General features: G+C 37.2%; 1 protein-coding gene across 4 annotated transcripts in view; it reads right to left on the bottom strand.

Moving 5' to 3' along the window:
- GSK3B (glycogen synthase kinase 3 beta) overlaps positions 1-19,576 on the bottom strand; it is a 304,997-nt gene that overhangs the window by 118,357 nt on the left and 167,064 nt on the right. For all 4 annotated transcript variants that reach the window (XM_069069985.1, XM_069069986.1, XM_069069987.1 and 1 more), the window contains exon 7: positions 2,325-2,422. In XM_069069985.1, the coding sequence (XP_068926086.1) occupies positions 2,325-2,422 (98 nt within the window). The remainder of the gene's footprint in view (positions 1-2,324; positions 2,423-19,576) is intronic.

Genomic DNA, 19,576 nt, shown 5'->3' on the forward strand with positions numbered 1-19,576 from the left:
GGGGGCAGTCCTGTAATTCTTAAATTATTCCTATGCAGCATATTTTAGAGATCACTTTTATTTGTAAAGAAATCATATGTTCTTCTAAAACTGGTGTCTTTTGCTTCTGCTTTGCCAGATTATCTTCCACTTTTGGATAGTTGCATTCCAAATCTATTATTCTTTTTCTTAGAGCCTCTACTACTTTTCTGAGATTATTTATTGTATAAGTCCTATATTATGGGTTTTGTTTAGCTCTGTACTGAGAACTCTGATTTTTAATGTAATTTCACTCCTAAAATCTTTTATATTTTATTTCTCTTTTTTGAACCATCCTGGAGTCTCTTGTTGATATTCCATGATTTCTGGGGAGTCTCCAGAATCTCTTTTTGGTTGGAGAGTTTTGGTTAATTTCCTGCCATATTAAAATACTTGTTAATTGTGTTTTGGTCAAAGGTTTTACTCATTCTTACTTCTCTTTATGAGCCTCTGTTGATTTGTCAACTTTAGAGCTAAGTTTTTATCGGGCTCTTGGCCTCTTAGTCTTTTTTCTGATATTCAGAGTTGTTTGTATCTGATTTCTCTCCTTATTCTTTGATATCACCTTTTCCCTTTGATACATAGATAACCACCTCACCCCTCAAAGTTTCAGGTACTCTTACTCCTCTGATGGGGAGATGTGTGATATCAGCCTGGATCCCAGTCCAGAACAGCTGGGTTTCCTATCTCCCTTCTCTTAGTCATGGAAGCGTTTTTCTCCCCTCTAGTTGGCTCTGTGCTGTGCTATGCACTGTTAGTACCATCTGTCCTTTCCCTGATCCAGTTGTTATCCTTTTCTTTCTAAAGGCTTGGCACACTTAGTGTCTGCTGCTTCTCGTAGTGCAAATGTAGGAGGGGTTCAGGCTGCAACAGTGACATAGGAAACCTGGTAGGAACTTTCTATGGGGCACAAGCTTGCAAAGTTTCTCTTGCTCATTGTGACTGGCAAATGAAGTAGACGTGGGAGATGGTGAACTAAATAGGAGTTGATTTTATTTCATGGGTTTCTTACTTTTTTGCACTCAACCATTTACTACTCTATCTGTGAGCATATGAGAATACGGATTCTATTTTTAACTGCATGAACTAATTTTCCTAAGCCTTTTGGGTTAGATCAATTTGATGAAATTAATTATTCTGCTTTCTTGAAGATAACATGTCTGATTTTTAAAGCCCCTGATAATCTGGCTCCTGCTTACCTCTTCAGGCAGATTTCACTCTTTAACACACACTTATCTTTCAGCCAAAATTCCATTTCCCCAATTTTTTGCCTTTATAAATACTTTCTCCCTTCTTTAGATTGCATTTACTTTTCACCTCCAAACTCATGTAAACTGTGGTTTTCTTCAAGTATCAGCTCAGATACAGCCTTCTATGAAAGACCTTTTCTGATTCTCCAGTTGCTAATACCTCTACCCAGAAATTATACAACATAACTTTGTATTTATTTTGCTGTGTATGTGTCCCATCCCCACCCTCAACATCCCTGCAAATGTAATCTTCTGGAAGTGGAAACTGTTGCTTTTTAATTTTTTTATCCCCAGCTCCTACCACAGTACCTAGCAAATAATGGGTGCTCAATAAATGCTTGTTAAATTGCAATGGCATACATATAGACTTACTAAAAATAAGGGGGAAGGGCAGGGCAGAAACAGGTTCTGAGTTAAATTCCCTTAAGGATGAAACTTTCAGAAACTGCACAGAAAAGGAAACAAGAATTCAAGTTCTGGGGGTGGCTAGGTGGCGCAGTGAATAGAATACTGGCCCTGGAGTCAGGAGGACCTGAGTTCAAATCTGGCCTCAGACACTTAACACAAAAACTAGCCGTGTGACCTTGGGCAAGTCACTTAACCCCAATTGCCCTCCAAAAAAGCAAAAAAAAAAAAAAGAATTCAAGTTATGTAATTTGTTGAAAGGCAAAATAAACTGCCATAAAAAGACAAAATCATAAACATGGAAGTCTTTACTAAAAACATTAAGAGGTTCAAAAAAATCCAATGATTCATGTTGAAAAATTCAAGATTAATTCAATTTAGGATCTTACCCTTAATTTTTAAAAAAAGTACATTAAATAATAGTAACAAAACTAAGTTGATAAAATGCCCACTTTCTTGCCTTAGAACTCCTAAACAAATTATTTAGCCTCAGTGGAAGTTAGAAGAGCTTGTCCCAGGAAATTTTTAGCTGTGTATTTCTGGGCAAGTTACTGGGTCTGTTTCCTTTACTGCAAAAAGATGAAGTTAAACTATATCAATGCTAAAATCTCTTCCACCTCGAAAGTTCTACAATTCCAGTTAAGTGCCAACCTTGATTATTTCCACCAACTGATCCACACCACTGTCCCCTGGAAAGATTGGTTGTCCTAGCAACAGCTCAGCCAATACACATCCTGCGGACCATACATCTAAAAAGAAAAAGAAAAAAGGGTTCATTATGATATTTCAGTTAAATTGTATTGAGGCATGTTTGAAAGATATGTTATTTCTATTTTCATCACAAATAATTATCAATTAATATCTCAGTTCAAATAAGGGGAAAATCCCAATATTCTTCAGATAAGCATACTTTGAAATGAAGTATTGAGGTCACTACAGAGGAACACTAGAGAACGAAAAATAATGAAAAAATCTAGAGTTGGTTGGTAGGAACATGTTAATTCATCATGTTAATTATGCCTTGATCTAGTAAGCCAAACAAAGATATTAATATAATGCAGAGAATGGTAGTTGCTTACCAGTATCAATAATTGGTAAACATTCCAAAAAAATGTATGGTAAATTAGACATTGCCTAAATAGGAGGATGAAGTAGGATCCATAACAGGAAGTATTTAGTTGCAAGTATATCTAATCTCAATTTTGAGAAAAAAAAATTTTTTTAACCGTAAAGGGTTGACTGATATGAGTTAAGCATTAATAGAATTTGTAGACAAATAATGATAAACAATACAAACGTCAAATATTAGATAATAAGAGAATGAGTATAGATTCTGTTTTTAACTGCCTAAAATAATTTCTATTTAAATCTAAAATTTAAACTATACTTATTCCCTTGAAAGAACAAATGGGATAGCTAGGTGGTGCAGTGAATAGAGCACTGGTCCTAGAGTCATGAGGACCTGAGTTCAAATCTGGCCTCAGACACTTAACAGTTACTAGCCATGTGACCTTGGGCAAGTCACTTAACTCCAAATGCCCTGCCCTCCCCCCCTCTAAAAAAAAAAAGAAAGAATAACTGAATCTATATTTCAAATAGCAGAGAAGTGACAGGAAAGTACTTGACTGATTAGGGTAAGAGAGGTACCACTGTTATATGTCCCTGGTCCATCTTAAATTCTAGCAACAAGCTGGGAAGATAATGAAAGGCCATGACAGTACTTCCCTTTACTATTGAGGAACCTATATCATTATTAGTTTTTTTGTTTTAACTCTCTCAAAATACTCAAATAATATTTGAGATTCACTCAATTCAAGAGGTTACCTCCAACAATACAGGTCTCCAACCATCCACACCTACCCATGCCATGTGACTCATGCCCATGATCTCACAAAAGTTTTCCACTGAATGAGAACATTCACTATGCCTTTCTTCCAGCATTAGGAGGGTACTAGTGGAGTACTCTGGCTCCTACCTGTCCTTTCTTGTTCTTGCCACATGACTAGCACATCTGCTCTTACTATAGTACTATTCCTAGATGGTATCTTTTACTCCTATTCTTCAAAGCTGCTCAATGATTATATGTTGCAGCCTGTCAACACCCACTGTGTGCTGACACTGATCTTAATTTTTCAGAGGTAATGGTGTTCCAGAGATAACCAGTAAAATATTAGTATTTAAAACATAGGTCTTTGCTTTTGTGAGAGGCTTGATGTCAATAAAAGAACCTGGCAATTTCATGAAAGAAATCCAACTTATTTCTTCTTCTTCCTGTTCAACCTCAGGCCCAATTTGTTGTCCATTTGTGTCAATGCAGACATAAATACTGATGGGCAAACTCTGTAGGGTGTTCATCCAAAAGCATTTTGAAATCTAGGCATTAGACATTCCTCATTCACTTTTTTTCCTCTAGATAAACAGGCCAAACTTCTTCAAGAGATTACAGATCTCTTCCAAGAGATGGTGCAATGCCTGGGGTGCGGGAAGAGTGGTGATGCAATTAGGACAAGAAAAACAGGAAGATCAGATTACTCACAAGAAAACCCTCCTCAACCTGTACCTACAGTATCTGCTCCATTACAATGGTAAATAGCTTTCACAAACATACATCTCTTGGGTTTACATCTCATCTTATGTTTATTACTAGAGGGCCCCAGAACAGGGTTATTTCTGTTGTTATGTCCTCTAAGGAATGCTGTGGTCCATTATTTTTATATCACTTGTAAAAATGACTAATGAATTCACTGAAGATGTCCTTGGTTTCTGTATAGATGACACATAAAGATTTTGGATATGCGAGTAGGCATATAAGTTGTTAGTTACTGATATTCTTAGTCCTCTTGATTTTTTCCCCCATCTTTGTTTTTTTGTCTCCCTCAGATATCTTATATTTCAGTCTCTCAATACCCTCATGGCTGTGTTACTTCCCTCTCTGTAAATATATATTGGCTACTTTTTCTTATCTTTGCTCTCTTTAGTACCATTTCTACTACACAGTTATAAACATCTTCAGGATTGTGATGGTAGGATCCAACTAAAGTAGTTCCTTCATCTTTGATGAGAAAAAGAGTTTGCTGAAATATTTTTCCCTCTCCTCAAATCTTTTCTATTTTTCTTCTATTTGCAGTCCTCCTTCCATTTATATCTTTGAATGCTTTTGGGAAAATTTTGATAAAGTGGATTTTTTCCCAAATATTCTTTAAACTCACTTTTGGTCTCGGTCTCAAGTGCTTCTTTGGGATTTATGAGATAATAGCACTCACAATGAGTCCAATATCCTTCTTCGTAAGATTTTACAAAGAAGAGTTTATAGATTAAATCTGGTTGTGCCTTTCATAGATAGCTCTCCATCTGGCAAATAAGTTAAATATCTGCTGATTAAAGCACTTTCTGCACTCATTTGGTCTCTTTGTTGTTACAACGGTTTAACTCTCTAGATCAAATTATACAAATTAGTGGGTGTTAATGTCATTTTTGCTATGCATTTCCCATTTTCACTATTTTGTTTTTTTTTTTTTAAAGATGACATGAAAAAATATGAGGAATAACACTCTGATTTTACCTAGCCCAAACCAACAATGACTCACTAGAATTCAATCCTGCAATTTTGATACTTCATTCAAGATAAATCAACAAGCATTTATGATGCACCAGTCGAGTGCTGGGACTGTGCTAAGTGCTGAGATGCAAAGAAAAGCAAAAATAGTCCCTGCCCTCAAGGAGCACACATTCTATTGGGAGAGAAAACACGCGAGCAACTACATATGAACAGAGTAAAACAGGAGGTAACCTCGGGGCAGTACTAGCAGTAGTATGAGGCCCTTTTAAAAAACTGATGAAAGCTTTAAAAAAAATTGCCTTGAGTTGAATGGAAGATGAAATGGAGTGTGAAAAGCCTTGAGGCAGGTGGCTATTGCAACAGTATGAAGGAGAGGATGAAGACACTTCCACACCTGTGATCTAGGGGCCAGGTTTAATTTGAACATACAGAATAGCAATGATTGTAATTCTGGGGCTAAAATACTCTTCTGGGCAATTCACAACTTATGGTGACTGAAGTCAATACCACATTTTGATGATGGAGGATAAAGAGAAAGTTTAAAAAAAAATTTATTTAATATCTTCTTTAATCTTTAACTGCAGGGGCAGTTAGGTGGCACAGTGAATGGAGCACCAGTCCTGGAGGCAGGAGGACCTGAGTTCAAATCCGGACTCAGACACTTAACACAAAAAACTAGCCATGTAACCTTGGCCAAGTCACTTAACCCCAATTGCCCTCCAAAAAAGCAAAAAAAAAAAAAAAAGTTTAACTGCAGTTTTGACCAAAATGTACTAAATTTCATTCAAAAAAAGTTTTTTCCCCTGCTCACTCTCTGGTAGAAAAGGGGAAAGTCACTAGTACTTTATAACCTATATGAGATCTTAAATAATTAAGAAGTAGTTACATATGGTAAGGTAAGGGAAACTTTAGGATCAATAGAGGTGATGTTTAGATGCTTGACTTGAAGTGAGGAGAGGTGAGTTCAAAAATTGTTCCAACACTTACTAGCTATGTGACCTTAAGCAAGTCACTTAACTCCTCTATACCTCAGTTTCCTCATCTGTAAAATGTTTATAATACCTATACTATTACAGTGCAAAGTGGGCATGCTTTGTGTTCAGAATCAAGGCTGCAGTGAAGTTGTGGGATATAACGTGGGCAAGCGCTGCCAGAAAAAACTTGGATTCATTACTCTTTTGATTTTTAATCAATTTTTGGTCAATGCACACTCAGAAAGCTTTTCTATTCCCACATTTTCCATGACCTCATAAGGAGTCAACAACCCACAGTTTAAGAAGTGCTGGCTAGATCACTGTGATGACTTTAGGTTGACTTCTACACCTGTCTCTAACTACTTGTACCACTCCTTTCCCTTCCCTGAGTTATAATACTTCAAGAAGTTGAGTTTGGGGGGGGGGGGGCAGGGAGGTTGTTTTCAGTACAATACCTGAAAAGCTCTCAATTTGGCTGCCAAACTGGTTTTTCAGGTAGGATAGTTCCAGAGGGATTACAGTTTGCCAGTTCTATTGTATTCTGGACTCCACAGGAGTAGGTAAAGCTGTAGAGAGGTCCATGGCATTAAGTTTTTGAAATAGACAGTAAGAATGACAGAATATCAGGGGGCAGATCCAAGATGGCATAGTAAAAGCAGGAAGTTGGCTGAGCCCCAGCTCCAACCATCTCCAATGCCTGTCAAATATGACTCTAAACAAATTTTAGAGCTACGGAACCCAAAAAGCGATAGAGAGAAACAAATCTCCCACTGAAGGCAGCCTGATAGGCCGACAGGAAGGCTATATTGCACCAGGCTGGGAGCCAAATCTAGTCCCACATGAGCTGCATGGGTCCAGAACTGGGGAGGCCCCAACCAGCAGCACAGACTGGCTGGAGCAAACTTCAGGAGACTGAATCACCAGCACCTGTGCTGGTTTCCAGATTTCTCAACCCATAAATGCCAAATAGAAAGTAAAAGGTCAGTGGGGAACTCTGTTGCAAATGGAGCGCAGTCCAGTAGTACCTGCCCCTGGGGCGGAAGGTGGCGGAGGCGCAGAGATGCTGCATGGAACCAGAAGAACAGAACAAAGTCAAAACTCCTGCATCAAAAGCTTCCAAGAAAAATATGAACTGCTTAAAGGCCATAGAAGAGCTCAAGTAAGATTTTGAAAATCAAGTAAGAGAAGTAGAAGAAAAATTGGAAAGAAAAATGACAATAATGCAAGAAAATCATGAAAAGCAAGCCAACATCCTGCTAAAAGAGACCAAAAAAAATTGAAGAAAATAAAATCTTAAAAAATAGACTAACTCAAATGGCAAAAGAGGCCCAAAAAGCCAATGAGAACAATGCCTTAAAAAACCAAATTGGTCAGATGGAAAAGGAATTTCAAAAACTCACTGAAGAGAATAATTCCTTCTAAATTAGATAAATTGGAGCAAATGGAAGCTAATGTCTTTACGAGAAATCAAGATACTATAAAACAGATCCAAACAAATGAAAAAAAAAAATAGAAGGCAATGAGAAATATCTCACTGGAAAAACCACTGACCTGGAAAATAGATTCAGGAGACATAATTTTAAAAATTATTGGACTACCTGAAAGCCATGATCAAAAAAAAAGAGCCTTGAAATCATCCTTCAAAAAATTCTCAAGGAAAATTGCCCTGATATTCTAGAACCAGGGGGGGGGGGGAAGGAAAGAATCCACCAATTGCCTCTTGAAAAAAGATCCCAAAAAGAAAACTCCTAGGAATTATCATAGACAAATTCCAGAGTTCCCAGGTCAAGGAGAAAATATTAGAAGCTGTCAGGAAGGAACAATTTGAGTATTGTGGAAACACAATCAGGATAACACAAAATCTAGCAGCTTCTACATTAAGGGATTGAAGGGCTTGGAATATGATATTCTGGAGGTCAAAGGACTAGGATTAAAACCAAGTGTCATCTACCCAGCAAAACTGAGTATAATGCTTCAGGGTCATTCAATTAAATAGAGCATTTTCAAGTGTTCTTGATGAAAAAAACAAGAGCTGAAAAGAAAATCTGATTTTCAAATACAGGAAGCATGAGAAGGTAAACAGGAAAAAGAAATCATAAGGAACTTATTAAAGTTGAACATTACATTCCTACATGGAAAAACGATAATTGTAACTCATGAGACATTTCTCAGTATGAGGATAGTTGAAGGGAATATATATGTGTGTATATATATATAATATGTATGTATGTATAGAAGGGTATATATGTGTATAAATACATATGTGAGTACATGTATACACAGACAGAGGGCGCAGGATCAGTTGAATAGGAAGGGATGATATCTAAAAAATAAAACTAAGAGGTGAGAGGGGAATATATTGAGAGGAGAAAGGGAGAGATAGAATAGGGTAGATTATCTCACATAAAAGAGGCAAGAGAAAGCTGTTACAATGGAGGAAAGAGCAGGGAGGTGAAAGGGAATGGTCAACCTTATTCTAATTGAATTTGGCTTAAGGAGGGAATAACATACATGCTCAATTGGGTATCTTACCCTACAGGAAAGTTGGGGGGAAGGGGATAAGAGGAGCAGATAACAGAAGGGAGGACAGATTGTTGGAGAGGGTAGTTAGAAACAAACACTTTTGAAAAGGGGAAGGGTCAAAGTAGAAAATAGAATAAGTGGGGGGCAGGAGAGGATGGAGGGAAACATAGTCTTTCACATTATAACTACTATGGAAATGTTTTGTGTAACCACACATGTACAACCTATATTAAACTACTTATCTTCCCAGTGGGTGTGGGTAAGGAGGGAAGAAGGGAAAGAATTTGGAAATCAAAGTTCTAAAAACAAATGTTAAAAAACATTTTTAAAAATTGTTTTTAACATGCAATTGGGAAATAAGATATACAGGGAGTGGGGTACAGAAATCTATCTTGCCCTACTAGAAAGTTAGGGGGGGGGATGGGGAAGCATATGAGAGAGAGCAGATTGGGGGAAGGAATGTTCAGTAGGCTTGCTATCTTGGGATGGGTGGGGTAGGGGAAAGATGGGGAGAAAATTTGTAACTGAAAATCTTGTGGAAATAAATGTTGAAAACTAAAAATAAATGAATAAAAGACTAATGACAGAACAAAAGAGGAAAGATTCTCAACCAATGGAAATTCTTCAGCTAACTGATACACTTGAGGGTCCTGAATAATGACTATTATATCTATATAAAACAAATCAACACTTTCTGAACTGGATAAGTGTTTTATTTATCTGCTTATCTCATAGATACTGATCACATGTGATCTTAATGCAAAGTTTTTTTTTAAAGTCTTTATTAATCTATTAATCATTGTGTTATTAATCATTAAATGAATGTTTTATTTTAATCTAGGCTTTAAAATCTCTTCTACCTACTTATCAAAGTGAAAGGCAAGGGGTATTAATTAATTCTCCTGGAATACAGAACATTTACCCCCAAAAGATAAGGTTATAAATGTAGAAGAACAAGTAAGGCTTTAACATAGAATTCCAGTAAATCATTTCTTAGACAACACTCAGTAGAGTTAGAACAATGAAAGACCTCCAAGAGGCAGTGTTGTCTAGTAGATAAAGCATAAGACAGGAAATCAAGAGACTCAGAAATTTAATTCTCTGAGCTGCAAATTCTTGTGAACTTAGGCAAATTGCAAAAACCAAGGCTACTATCATTTTGTGGTTAAGATACACCAAACCATGATCTTTTGTTACTAACAGAGGTATCTGAAAGAATGAGCAGAGCACAATAAAACCCCAACTAACTAGAATGATCAGTGCATGAGCTATTATCCATCAGGTATCAACTCAAAGGTGCAAAAGTGGGAACCAGATTAAAATGTAATAGGGAAATATTAAACAAAATAAATAAAAAATACAATACAACACTGATATGCTAACATGAAGTTTTCTAAATCAATGCAGGGCAGGGATCAGTTTCTATCTGACACTACTGTTCTAGATCACTGAATTTTCTGATTCTGATAACAGATTCATTCCTGGTAGAGATCTTTGAGATCATCCATCATTTCACAGTAAGGAAACTGAGGTCCATATATGTTAATAGATTTGTCCAAAGTTATAAAAATATTAAGTAGCAGGGTCAAGATTTAAACCCAGATCCTCAGACTCAAAATCTAGGGTTCTTTCCACTATAATAAGGTTAAGCCTAAAACTACTTTTCTAATTTCATAATCAGGAAAGGGACTCTGGAGATTTTCTAGTCCAACATCTTCACTTTACATATGGGAAGTCACTTCATAAATCTTAAAGTGCTATGTAAATGCTAACTATTATTCTGTTATTTTACTTTATTTTTTGCTTTTTAGAGGGCAACTGGGGTTAAGTGACTCGCCCAAGGTCATATGGATAGTTTGTGTGTATTAAGTGTCTGAGATCGGATTTTAACTCAGGTCCTCCTGACTCCAGGGCCAGCGCTCTATTCACTGCACCACCTAGCCGCCCTTTATTACTTTTGTTACTAAATAATATATTCAGAGACACAGCTCATGGCAGAACTGGAAAAGGAACTCAGGTCTCCTGATCCCTAGTTCAGTGCTCTTTTCCGGGCCTTATCCTATTAATCTATAATAGCAGCTCCACATGATTTTTGTGGCATTATAGCCCCCGACCCCCTTACTCTGTTGCTACCCATTAAGACTTCAAGCATTCCTCCCTACCTTTTCTATTTCTGTATCTACTGACAGTTTTCAACACGGCCCTTTACTCCAACCAGTATAACGCACGCATACATTGTTTTTGTGTCAATTCTTATGGTTAAAAAAAAAAAACTTAAAAATATAGTTATAATTTTCAGCTTTGGCATAAAGAATATTCAATATTTTTTTTGGCTGACTGAAGACTTTTGTATCTCAATTCTCATTGTATAATGTTACACTCATAAAAAAACATAGGACGGCCTTAATCTATACTGACTTGACTAGATAACCTAGAAAATTCATGTCAGCATTCTTGTCATTTTCTCCTTACTCCCAAAAACTGAGTATATGCTAGGCAATAGGAAGATAAAGATAAAAAAAAGTTACTGTCTTTAAGGAGCTTTACATTCTTTTGGGGAAACAAAATGCAGTAAATTACTAATTTACATTAGTAAATACAAAATATATTCAAAGGAAATGCAAGGTAATTTGAGGAGGGGGAAGGTTAGGACAAGTAATATTTTAATAAATAAGACTCAGATTTATTTCTTTTGTGTGCTTTATCCATATCACATGAGTTTTCAACAATTTAAATCATTTTGAGCCAGTAATTTATTCCTTTATAAAGATTTTATGAAAGATACCGACAAAGTTATAGGTGGTGAACTAAAAGGAAAGAATAACCAGCTAAGTTAGAGGAAACTGTCTTTGAAATAAGGGCAACAAAAATGAAAAGTAAGGGAAAAGTAAGGAATAGACTAAGTAACCACCTCTAAATAGGTCCATTTTAAATCAGAAATGAGAATAGTGACATCTTAATAGCTTGTAGAAGATCTGAAAATGAAGGAAACTTCACTGTCAATTTAACCAGACTGTGGAGAGAGGCAACAACTTTTAATTTAATTTTTTCAAGGTAATAGGCACTACTGTTTCCAATCGAGGGAAACTCTTAGAAATGTATTTGCCAATCCCGCCCAGAGGTCTTCCAAGCCCATGATGAGAAGAAAGGGAGAATGTACTGTAATGCCTGTCAGGGAATTAGTGCCAGCATCTTAATTCACTTTTTTTTTTTTAAGATGGGCATTAGAAGCACAGGCTGTCCCAGGGCACAGGCATATAACATCTTGCCTCAGAGAACTGCTTTCTCAGTCCTGTTAACTCAATCTTTTACAGAAGGCAGTCATTCAGAGCATCCTAAAGAATGGTCCCTGCTATCTAAAATTCATTCTTGTGGAGAAGTGCTATAAAATTTAATATATGTCGCTTGGATAAAAGAAGCAATCAAATGATAATGGAATTATATGAACTATGTAACAAATGAGTATTTAGTAGCAACAGCTTATAGCCTGAAAGTAAATGCAGAGTCTTTAACTAGTCAAGATAATTTCAATACTATCTAGAGTTTGAACACTACAAAACCCTTAGATATACTCATGGCTACACACAGGTTACTACTGGCCAGACTTCAAAGGGTACCCAATTAATTTCTTTTCCTTATACACAATAGTTCAGCACTACCATGGTAGCATCTGAACCACTTGTAACTAGAATACAGACCTCCCTTCAATTTGGTAGACTGTTGTGCTGCAGATTATGCCCTCAGTGAGTTTTAATAAGCTAGCCTGGGTGTTAGTTTTTAGTCATGTCCCACCCCTCCAATTCTCAAAACAAATGAAAAAAATCCCAGAAAAATTAGTTTCCTGTTATGAAAGAAGGATCTGTATAGCCTAGATCGGATGCACTAGCATTTAAGACCTGAAGTAACTGGCATCCTGAAAGGTGGAATTTTCAAATCACTAAGTTTTTGCTTCTGACACATTAACACTGAGTTACAACTCTGCTAGTTCCCATGCAATTTTGGACAAATCACAATTTCTCTCACTACTCATCTCTTGCCAAACCTCATTCCTGGATTACTCCCACCATCTGCCTCTTCCATGCTACTAATGAGCTGCTAAATGCAGCTGGAGGAAGTCTTACAACCATGCTGGCTGGGTATTTAACAAATCAATTGCCAAATTTGATGGTCTTTTCTTAGTCTTCACGTTTCTTGAACTACCTTTCTGCCCATGACCATGACCCTGCTAAGTACCCTCACACAGCTGACCACTCTCCATCAGACGTGCTTTCCTCTCTGGGTTTTCATGATCCTGCTCTTTTGGTCCTCCTGTTCCCTTTCAGTGTCTTGTTCTTTTCATTGTCAAACTTACAGCATAGTCTATTCTGATTATTCTCCTTCACCACCCACTCCCTTCTCAACACCTTTCAGTCTGGTTTGTCCACATTCTACTGAGGGAACAACTACTTCCTCCATTTAGTTACTCCCAATTCCCATGACTTCTTAAACACTGTGTGCCTTCAGTATAAAACTTTGCTGATTTACCAGCTCCCGTGTTCCTTGTAACAGAAAAGTTTTAAAAAATTTCTTCCTTTCTCCAGATGCTAATGCCATCCCCACTGAAGTTAATTTAGTAACTTTTCTCATATAATCCCAAATTTCTTTCCAGAGTAACTGAAACAATTCAGCACTAAAAATACATGTATTAATGGACCTTTTCCTCTCACCTCTGCAACACTGACTATCCTATCTTTTAATTGTATTTGGCTTACAAGATAAATCCCAAAGCTGTTCTGTGTTTCCTTATTAGTATTTGGGTATATGTGTCACATGGCTCATGACGGTTTGCATTTCTTCTTTTGAAAACTGTTCATGTCCTTTGACTACTTCTTAATTGTCCTCCTTTGGCTTCTAAGGCACTTTAATCTCGTTTCCTAGTGTTCTTCTTTGCTGAAGAATGAAAGGTGACAAGGTCTCCCCTGGAGGGCATAGGGTTAGTGCTGGCAAGAAGCAGGAATAATTTTTCCTCTAGGATAAGGAGGAAAAAAAAAGGATAAATAAATAAACAAGATTTTTTTGAGGTGTGGAGAATTACAGCTGAAGTCTGTGTAATATGTTCTCTATCTTTTCAGAGGTGTAGGAAGTTACAGAAGATGTTTAAAGGCTTCCTATTCCTGGTTTTAAGAGCGGGGATGGGTAACTTCTGACATTTCACCTGGATATGGCACACTTAATTTTATCTGTCACTGTGTCTCCATGTTTCATTTGACCATAACACAGATGGGAAGCATATTTAATATTTTTTTTTGTAATTACTGAATGCAATTTTACATATTCTGTTCTTGATTTTAAAAGGATAGAATATATATATTTAAAAACCACACATAAATTGCACTGTATTTTTATGGCCCTTACTTATTTTTCTCTCCAGAGATCAGTGAAATATGATAGAAACAAGGTTTGCACCTCTTGTCTAATGAATTTTTCAGTCTAATATTCAGGGTTCCCCAAAATCTAATCTATCCAATCCTACTTTCTATAACCCTCTAAAATAAACTCAAAACCATATTCTCTTCATGAATACTTCCCTATGATGCCTTCTTCACCTTCTCTGCCTATCTAACTAAATTTATAGTCTGGCATAAGTCTTAACTCCATGAAGTCAACTATTCCAAGTCTAATGTACCCTAGAGGTAGATATTTGATAAATTTCTTATTGATGATGAGTAAGCTCTTTCTTATATTAAAAGGTACTGCTTAGTTTGATAATGTGGGTCCTAACAAAGTGTCTTGTGTTATTACTTGTTTCATTTGTTTCTTCAACAAGACTATAAAGTATAAAGGATCCTTTAGGGCAGAGATGGATCATGTCTTTTATTTCTTTAGTAATTCCCACAGTACCTAACATAACATTAAACATACAATAGGTTCTCAACAAAAACTTACTGCATATACATTAATTAAAATGCAAGTTTATTTTAAACAACAATATATTTTCCTAATGATACATAAGGAAAAAAAACATTCTGATTTCCTGAGTTATAAAAGTAAAGGTGGACAGATTAAAATGACTCACTTTGGGGCAGCCAGGTAGCACAGCGAGTAAGAGCACCGGCTCCAGTGTCGGGATGACCTGGGGATCGAATCTTAGCACCTACCCAGAAACATCTGGCTGTGTAACCTTGAGCAAGTTACTTAACCCCAATTGCTTTAAAAAACAAAAACAAAAAAACCCAACTCACTTAAGACTAAAAGGTATTTGGATAAAGAGGCTATGATATTCAAATTCTATAAAATAACAATAGGCAGTGTCACGTACATGAGTGTCTTTCTCAATAATATAAAAATAAAATTTGGTGCATAATTGCTACGATAAACAGAATATTTAAAAATAATTACTGTTCTATATATACTGCATTTCCAGGTGGATAATCTGTAAACTCTGAGACTGATTTCTATCTTTCCAGAATGTTTAAAAAATAGCATGGGTCTAGCAAGCTAGAGTCCATGGGCAGCCAGAGGCTTGCTACCACAAGCTAAAAACGGAATTTACATTTTTAAATACAAGAAAATTTTATTTTGAAATGTAAAAACTATTCTTAACTCTTGGGATCTGGCAGGTAGGTCATCGTTTGTCCCTGATCTATAGTAAAAATTTTCAGGGCAACTTTAATAACTGGCATTTATGTTGTGCTAAAATTTGCAAAGTGCTTTCTATATATTACATATCTCATTTAATAGCAACAAACTTGAAGAACTTGTGATATTCTTATAGTTACTAACATGATCATTTTACAAATGAGGGCTCAGAGAACTGAAGTGATATGATATGTTCAGGGTCAGACAATTAGTCTATTATTTCATTAGAACTTGAAGTCAAATTCTCAAAGACCCAACATCACACTGCCTCTTATGGGTATACAGGGCAAAGTTGATAACTAAGAAAAAAATTAATATAAGACTAAAAAACTTCCCTGTTGCTGTAGAGGGTACAAGTATCTTTCCACTCCCCCAGTTTACACTCCAAGATCTCGTCCTAACTCTCAGTTACCACACACAACCAATTTGTTGTCAAGCACTCTTGTTTCTACCTTCACCTCTTCCACATACACTTGCTTCTTTCCTCTGATGTTGCCACTGCTCTGGTCCAGGGGCCCTATAATCCCACACCTGGATGACTGCCATAGCAGCTGCTGGATCTGATTGGGTCTCTTCCCCACTCCAGTTCAGGCTCTACTCAGCCATCCCAGTTATTGTCCTAAAGGGCAGGCCTGATCATGTAACCCCCTGCTCAATAACACTAGTGGCTCCCCATCACCTTTAGGATCAAATATAAAATTGCATGTTTGAATTTTAAAACCTTTCACAACCTGTTCCCTTTCTAACTTTCTTGCTCCCCTCCAAACACATCATGACCCAGATACACTGTCCTATTTATTTACTCTTCCCTGTACACAACACTCTATTTCTCAACTTGCTGTCTTTTTACCAGCTGTCTCCTAATGCTTCCTTGTATAAGCCTCCTAGATTATCTGGCTTCAAGTCTCAGATAAAATCCAACCTTCCAAAAGAACCTTTTCCCATTCTCTACTCTAATCCCTAGTCCCCTCCAATACTAGTTACTTCTAAGAATACCTCCATTTTAGGAAGGAAGGAGACAAGAATTTATTATGCTTGTACCATACAATGTGCTAAGAACTTTACAAATGTCTCACTTGACCTCACAACAACCCTGGTAAGTAGAGGATATTATTATCCCCACTCAGTTTGGGAAACTGAGGCAGAGAGAAGTTAAGTATTGTTCTCAGGGTCAGATAGCAAATAAGTGTCAGGTTGTATGTGAATTCAGGTCTTCCCTGACTCTAGGCTCAGCACCCCCCTCCACTATACCACCTAGGTACTCCTATATATATTATAAAGGTTATATGTATATAGTTGTTTAAATATCGTCTCCCTTATTAGAATGCAAACTCTCGAGGAAGAGCAGGGACTATTTTTGCCTCTTTGTTTTTAGCACTTGGTGCACAGAGTGTGTACTTAAAATGTACTTGTTGATTCACTTGTCAAAGTAGACAAAAGGCATTTATTCAATGGGTTCCTTTCATCTTGATTAAGATTTTCAATTGAGATTCAAAATTTTGTGAAAAATCCTCTTATAATATATCTAGTGAACTTTAACACTTATCCTCTGAATGAAGAGGAGAAATACTTTCCTTCATAGTTTGGAATGGGTCCTGCCTCCTACATGAAAACCTCATTGGCTGCTCAAGACCACATTCATCTACAGTTCTTCTCTGAACCCTCATACTAATTATAACATACAACATAAATTTTAGACTAATTTCACAGATAAAGAATCTTACTTTATTTCCACAATGTTCCACAGAAAAGGATGTCTTAATTTTTTTTCTATTTCTCAAAGCATTTAACAGTGTTAAGAAAATACAATGCATGCATTATGTACTTGTTGACCTGAATATAAATTATATAGAGACAGATCAAATTATCTCTCAAGTGAGACTTAAAGCAAACTGTTATGCAAACATTTCCCCCCATTTTTTGCCATGCTTATAAATTATATGGGAAGAGTTATATGTGTGGCACTTTAGGATATTGGGCCTCTAGAATCTTTGACAAGAACAGTTACGTAGAGTATCACCCAGGGGACACCAATTTTAGCAAATAGCCAACATGAGAAATTAGGATGAGGGGTAGGGTTGGAGTTAGAGGCAAAGATAAGCCATGGTTTAGGTTCAAAAAGTATTATCTGCAGCTTGTCTCTTATCATAATCGCCTATTATGCTCTGCCAAGTCTCAACTTTGGATGACTGCATCCATCTGCCACCTTCACTCCTACACATGTGATGCTGAATGAAGGTGAAGAAAGTTGAACAACCATTATGCCTGGACCCACTACAGATTTATGCTACACAGCTTCAAATGGGCTCTCACCATTACTACTCAGTCCTCCTGTATCTCCCTTATGAATTAATCATCCCACTCTTCACAAAGGCTCTTCTAAACCTTTTCATCCCTCCTGAAATCTCCCATGGCTCCCCTTCTCCCAAACCTCTCAGTTAAGAGCCTTACCTATATTTTACAGAAAAAAAAAAAATCAAAGCTATTCACTGTGAACTCTCCCTCCCCCTCCCCACTTCTCATCTCATATCATTTATATGACTTCTGCCACTCTTTCTTCCTTCACCCCTGCCACACACAAAGAGGCAGCCTTATTCCTTACCAGGGCTGATCCCTCTACCTACAAACAATTCCATTACATCCTGTCTTCTCCAAAAGACTACCTCCTTTATTATCTCCACTATCAATTATCTTCTATCTCTCCCTATCTATTGGCTTTTTCCCTACTGCCTAGACACATGCCATCTCTCTCTCATCATTAAAAAAACTTTCACTTGATCCTTCCACCTCTATTATTTTATATTTCATCTATCCTATGTGGCTAAACTTGATAAAGCCATCTATAAGATAGGTAACTTCACTTTCTCTCCTCACTCTCTTCTTAAAACTTTTACAATTAAGCTTCTAAACTCACCCTTACCCCAAAACCACTATCTCCCAAGTACCAATGATCTTTTAATCATCACACCCAATGTCAGCTTTCCCAGTCCTTAATCGTAACACCTCTTCGGCCTTTGACTGCCCACCCGCCTCTCGTCCTCGGGCTTTTAGGGCACCACTCTCTCCTGGTTCTCTTCCTTCCTTCTGGATGCTCCTTCCAAGTGTCCTAGGCTGGATTCTCACACAGGCCATGCCCTCTAATTATAGGTGTCTCACAGGGCTCCGTCTTGGGTCTTCTTCACTTCTTTTCACTTGATGACCTCATAGGCTCCCATGGGATTTATCTCTAACTGCCTTTCAAACAGAATGTCCAGTTGATATTTTAAAATCAACATATACAAAACTGAACTCATTATCATCTACCCTAATCTTCCCCACCCCCAACTGCCCCTTCCTTATCACCATCAAGGGCAACACTCCTACCTCAAGCTACAGATTAGGTGTCATCCTTGGTTCCTCACTGTCTCTCACCCCTTATATCCAATCTTTTACCAAGGCCTGTTGATTTCACTTTTGTAACATCTCTCCCCTTCTCTCCTCTGACACTTCTACCACTATGGTGCTGACCCTTATCATATCATATCTGAATTATTACAAGAGTCTGCTGGTGGTGTGCTTGCCTCAAATGCCTCCCAACTCCAATCCATCCTTCATTTAGTCACTTAAAGTGGTTTTCCTAAAGCTCATGTCCAACCACGTCATCCCTCCCTAATCAACCATCTCCAGAGATTCTCTATCATCTCTAGGATCAAATACAAGATACTCTGTTTGGCATTCAAATCTCTTCATAATCTAGGCACCTCCTACTTTTCCAAGTTTCTTACATCTTACTTCCTGACATACAATCTTTAATCCAGTGTTACTGGCCTTGTTGTTCCATGAACAAGACCTTCCATCTCTCAGATCTGGGTATTTTCTTTGTCTCTCTCTCATGCCTAGAATGTTCTCCCTCCTCTTCATGACCTCTTCTTGGTTTCCTTCAAGTCTCAACTAAAATCCCGTCTTCTATAGGAAGTCTTTCACAACCCCTCTTAACTCTAGTGCCTTCCTTCTGTTAATTATTTCCTATTTATCCTATATATAAGCTTGTCTGTACATATTTGCTTGTTGTCTCCCCCCATTAGATGGTAAGTAGTTCTTGGAGAGCACCAAAGATTATTTTGCCTTGTTTTGCGTCCCCTCCTCCCCGCCTCCTGCTGCGCTGAGCACAATGCCTGGCAAATAGTAGGTGTTAAACAAATGTTCGCTGATTGACTATAACTATTAGTTTGAATCTATTCCTCTAACAA

Source organism: Petaurus breviceps, unplaced genomic scaffold (genome assembly GCF_028583685.1).
Source record: "Petaurus breviceps papuanus isolate PSGF00001 unplaced genomic scaffold, PetGlider_PUasm1.0 90792, whole genome shotgun sequence".
Lineage (NCBI taxonomy): Eukaryota > Metazoa > Chordata > Mammalia > Diprotodontia > Petauridae > Petaurus > Petaurus breviceps.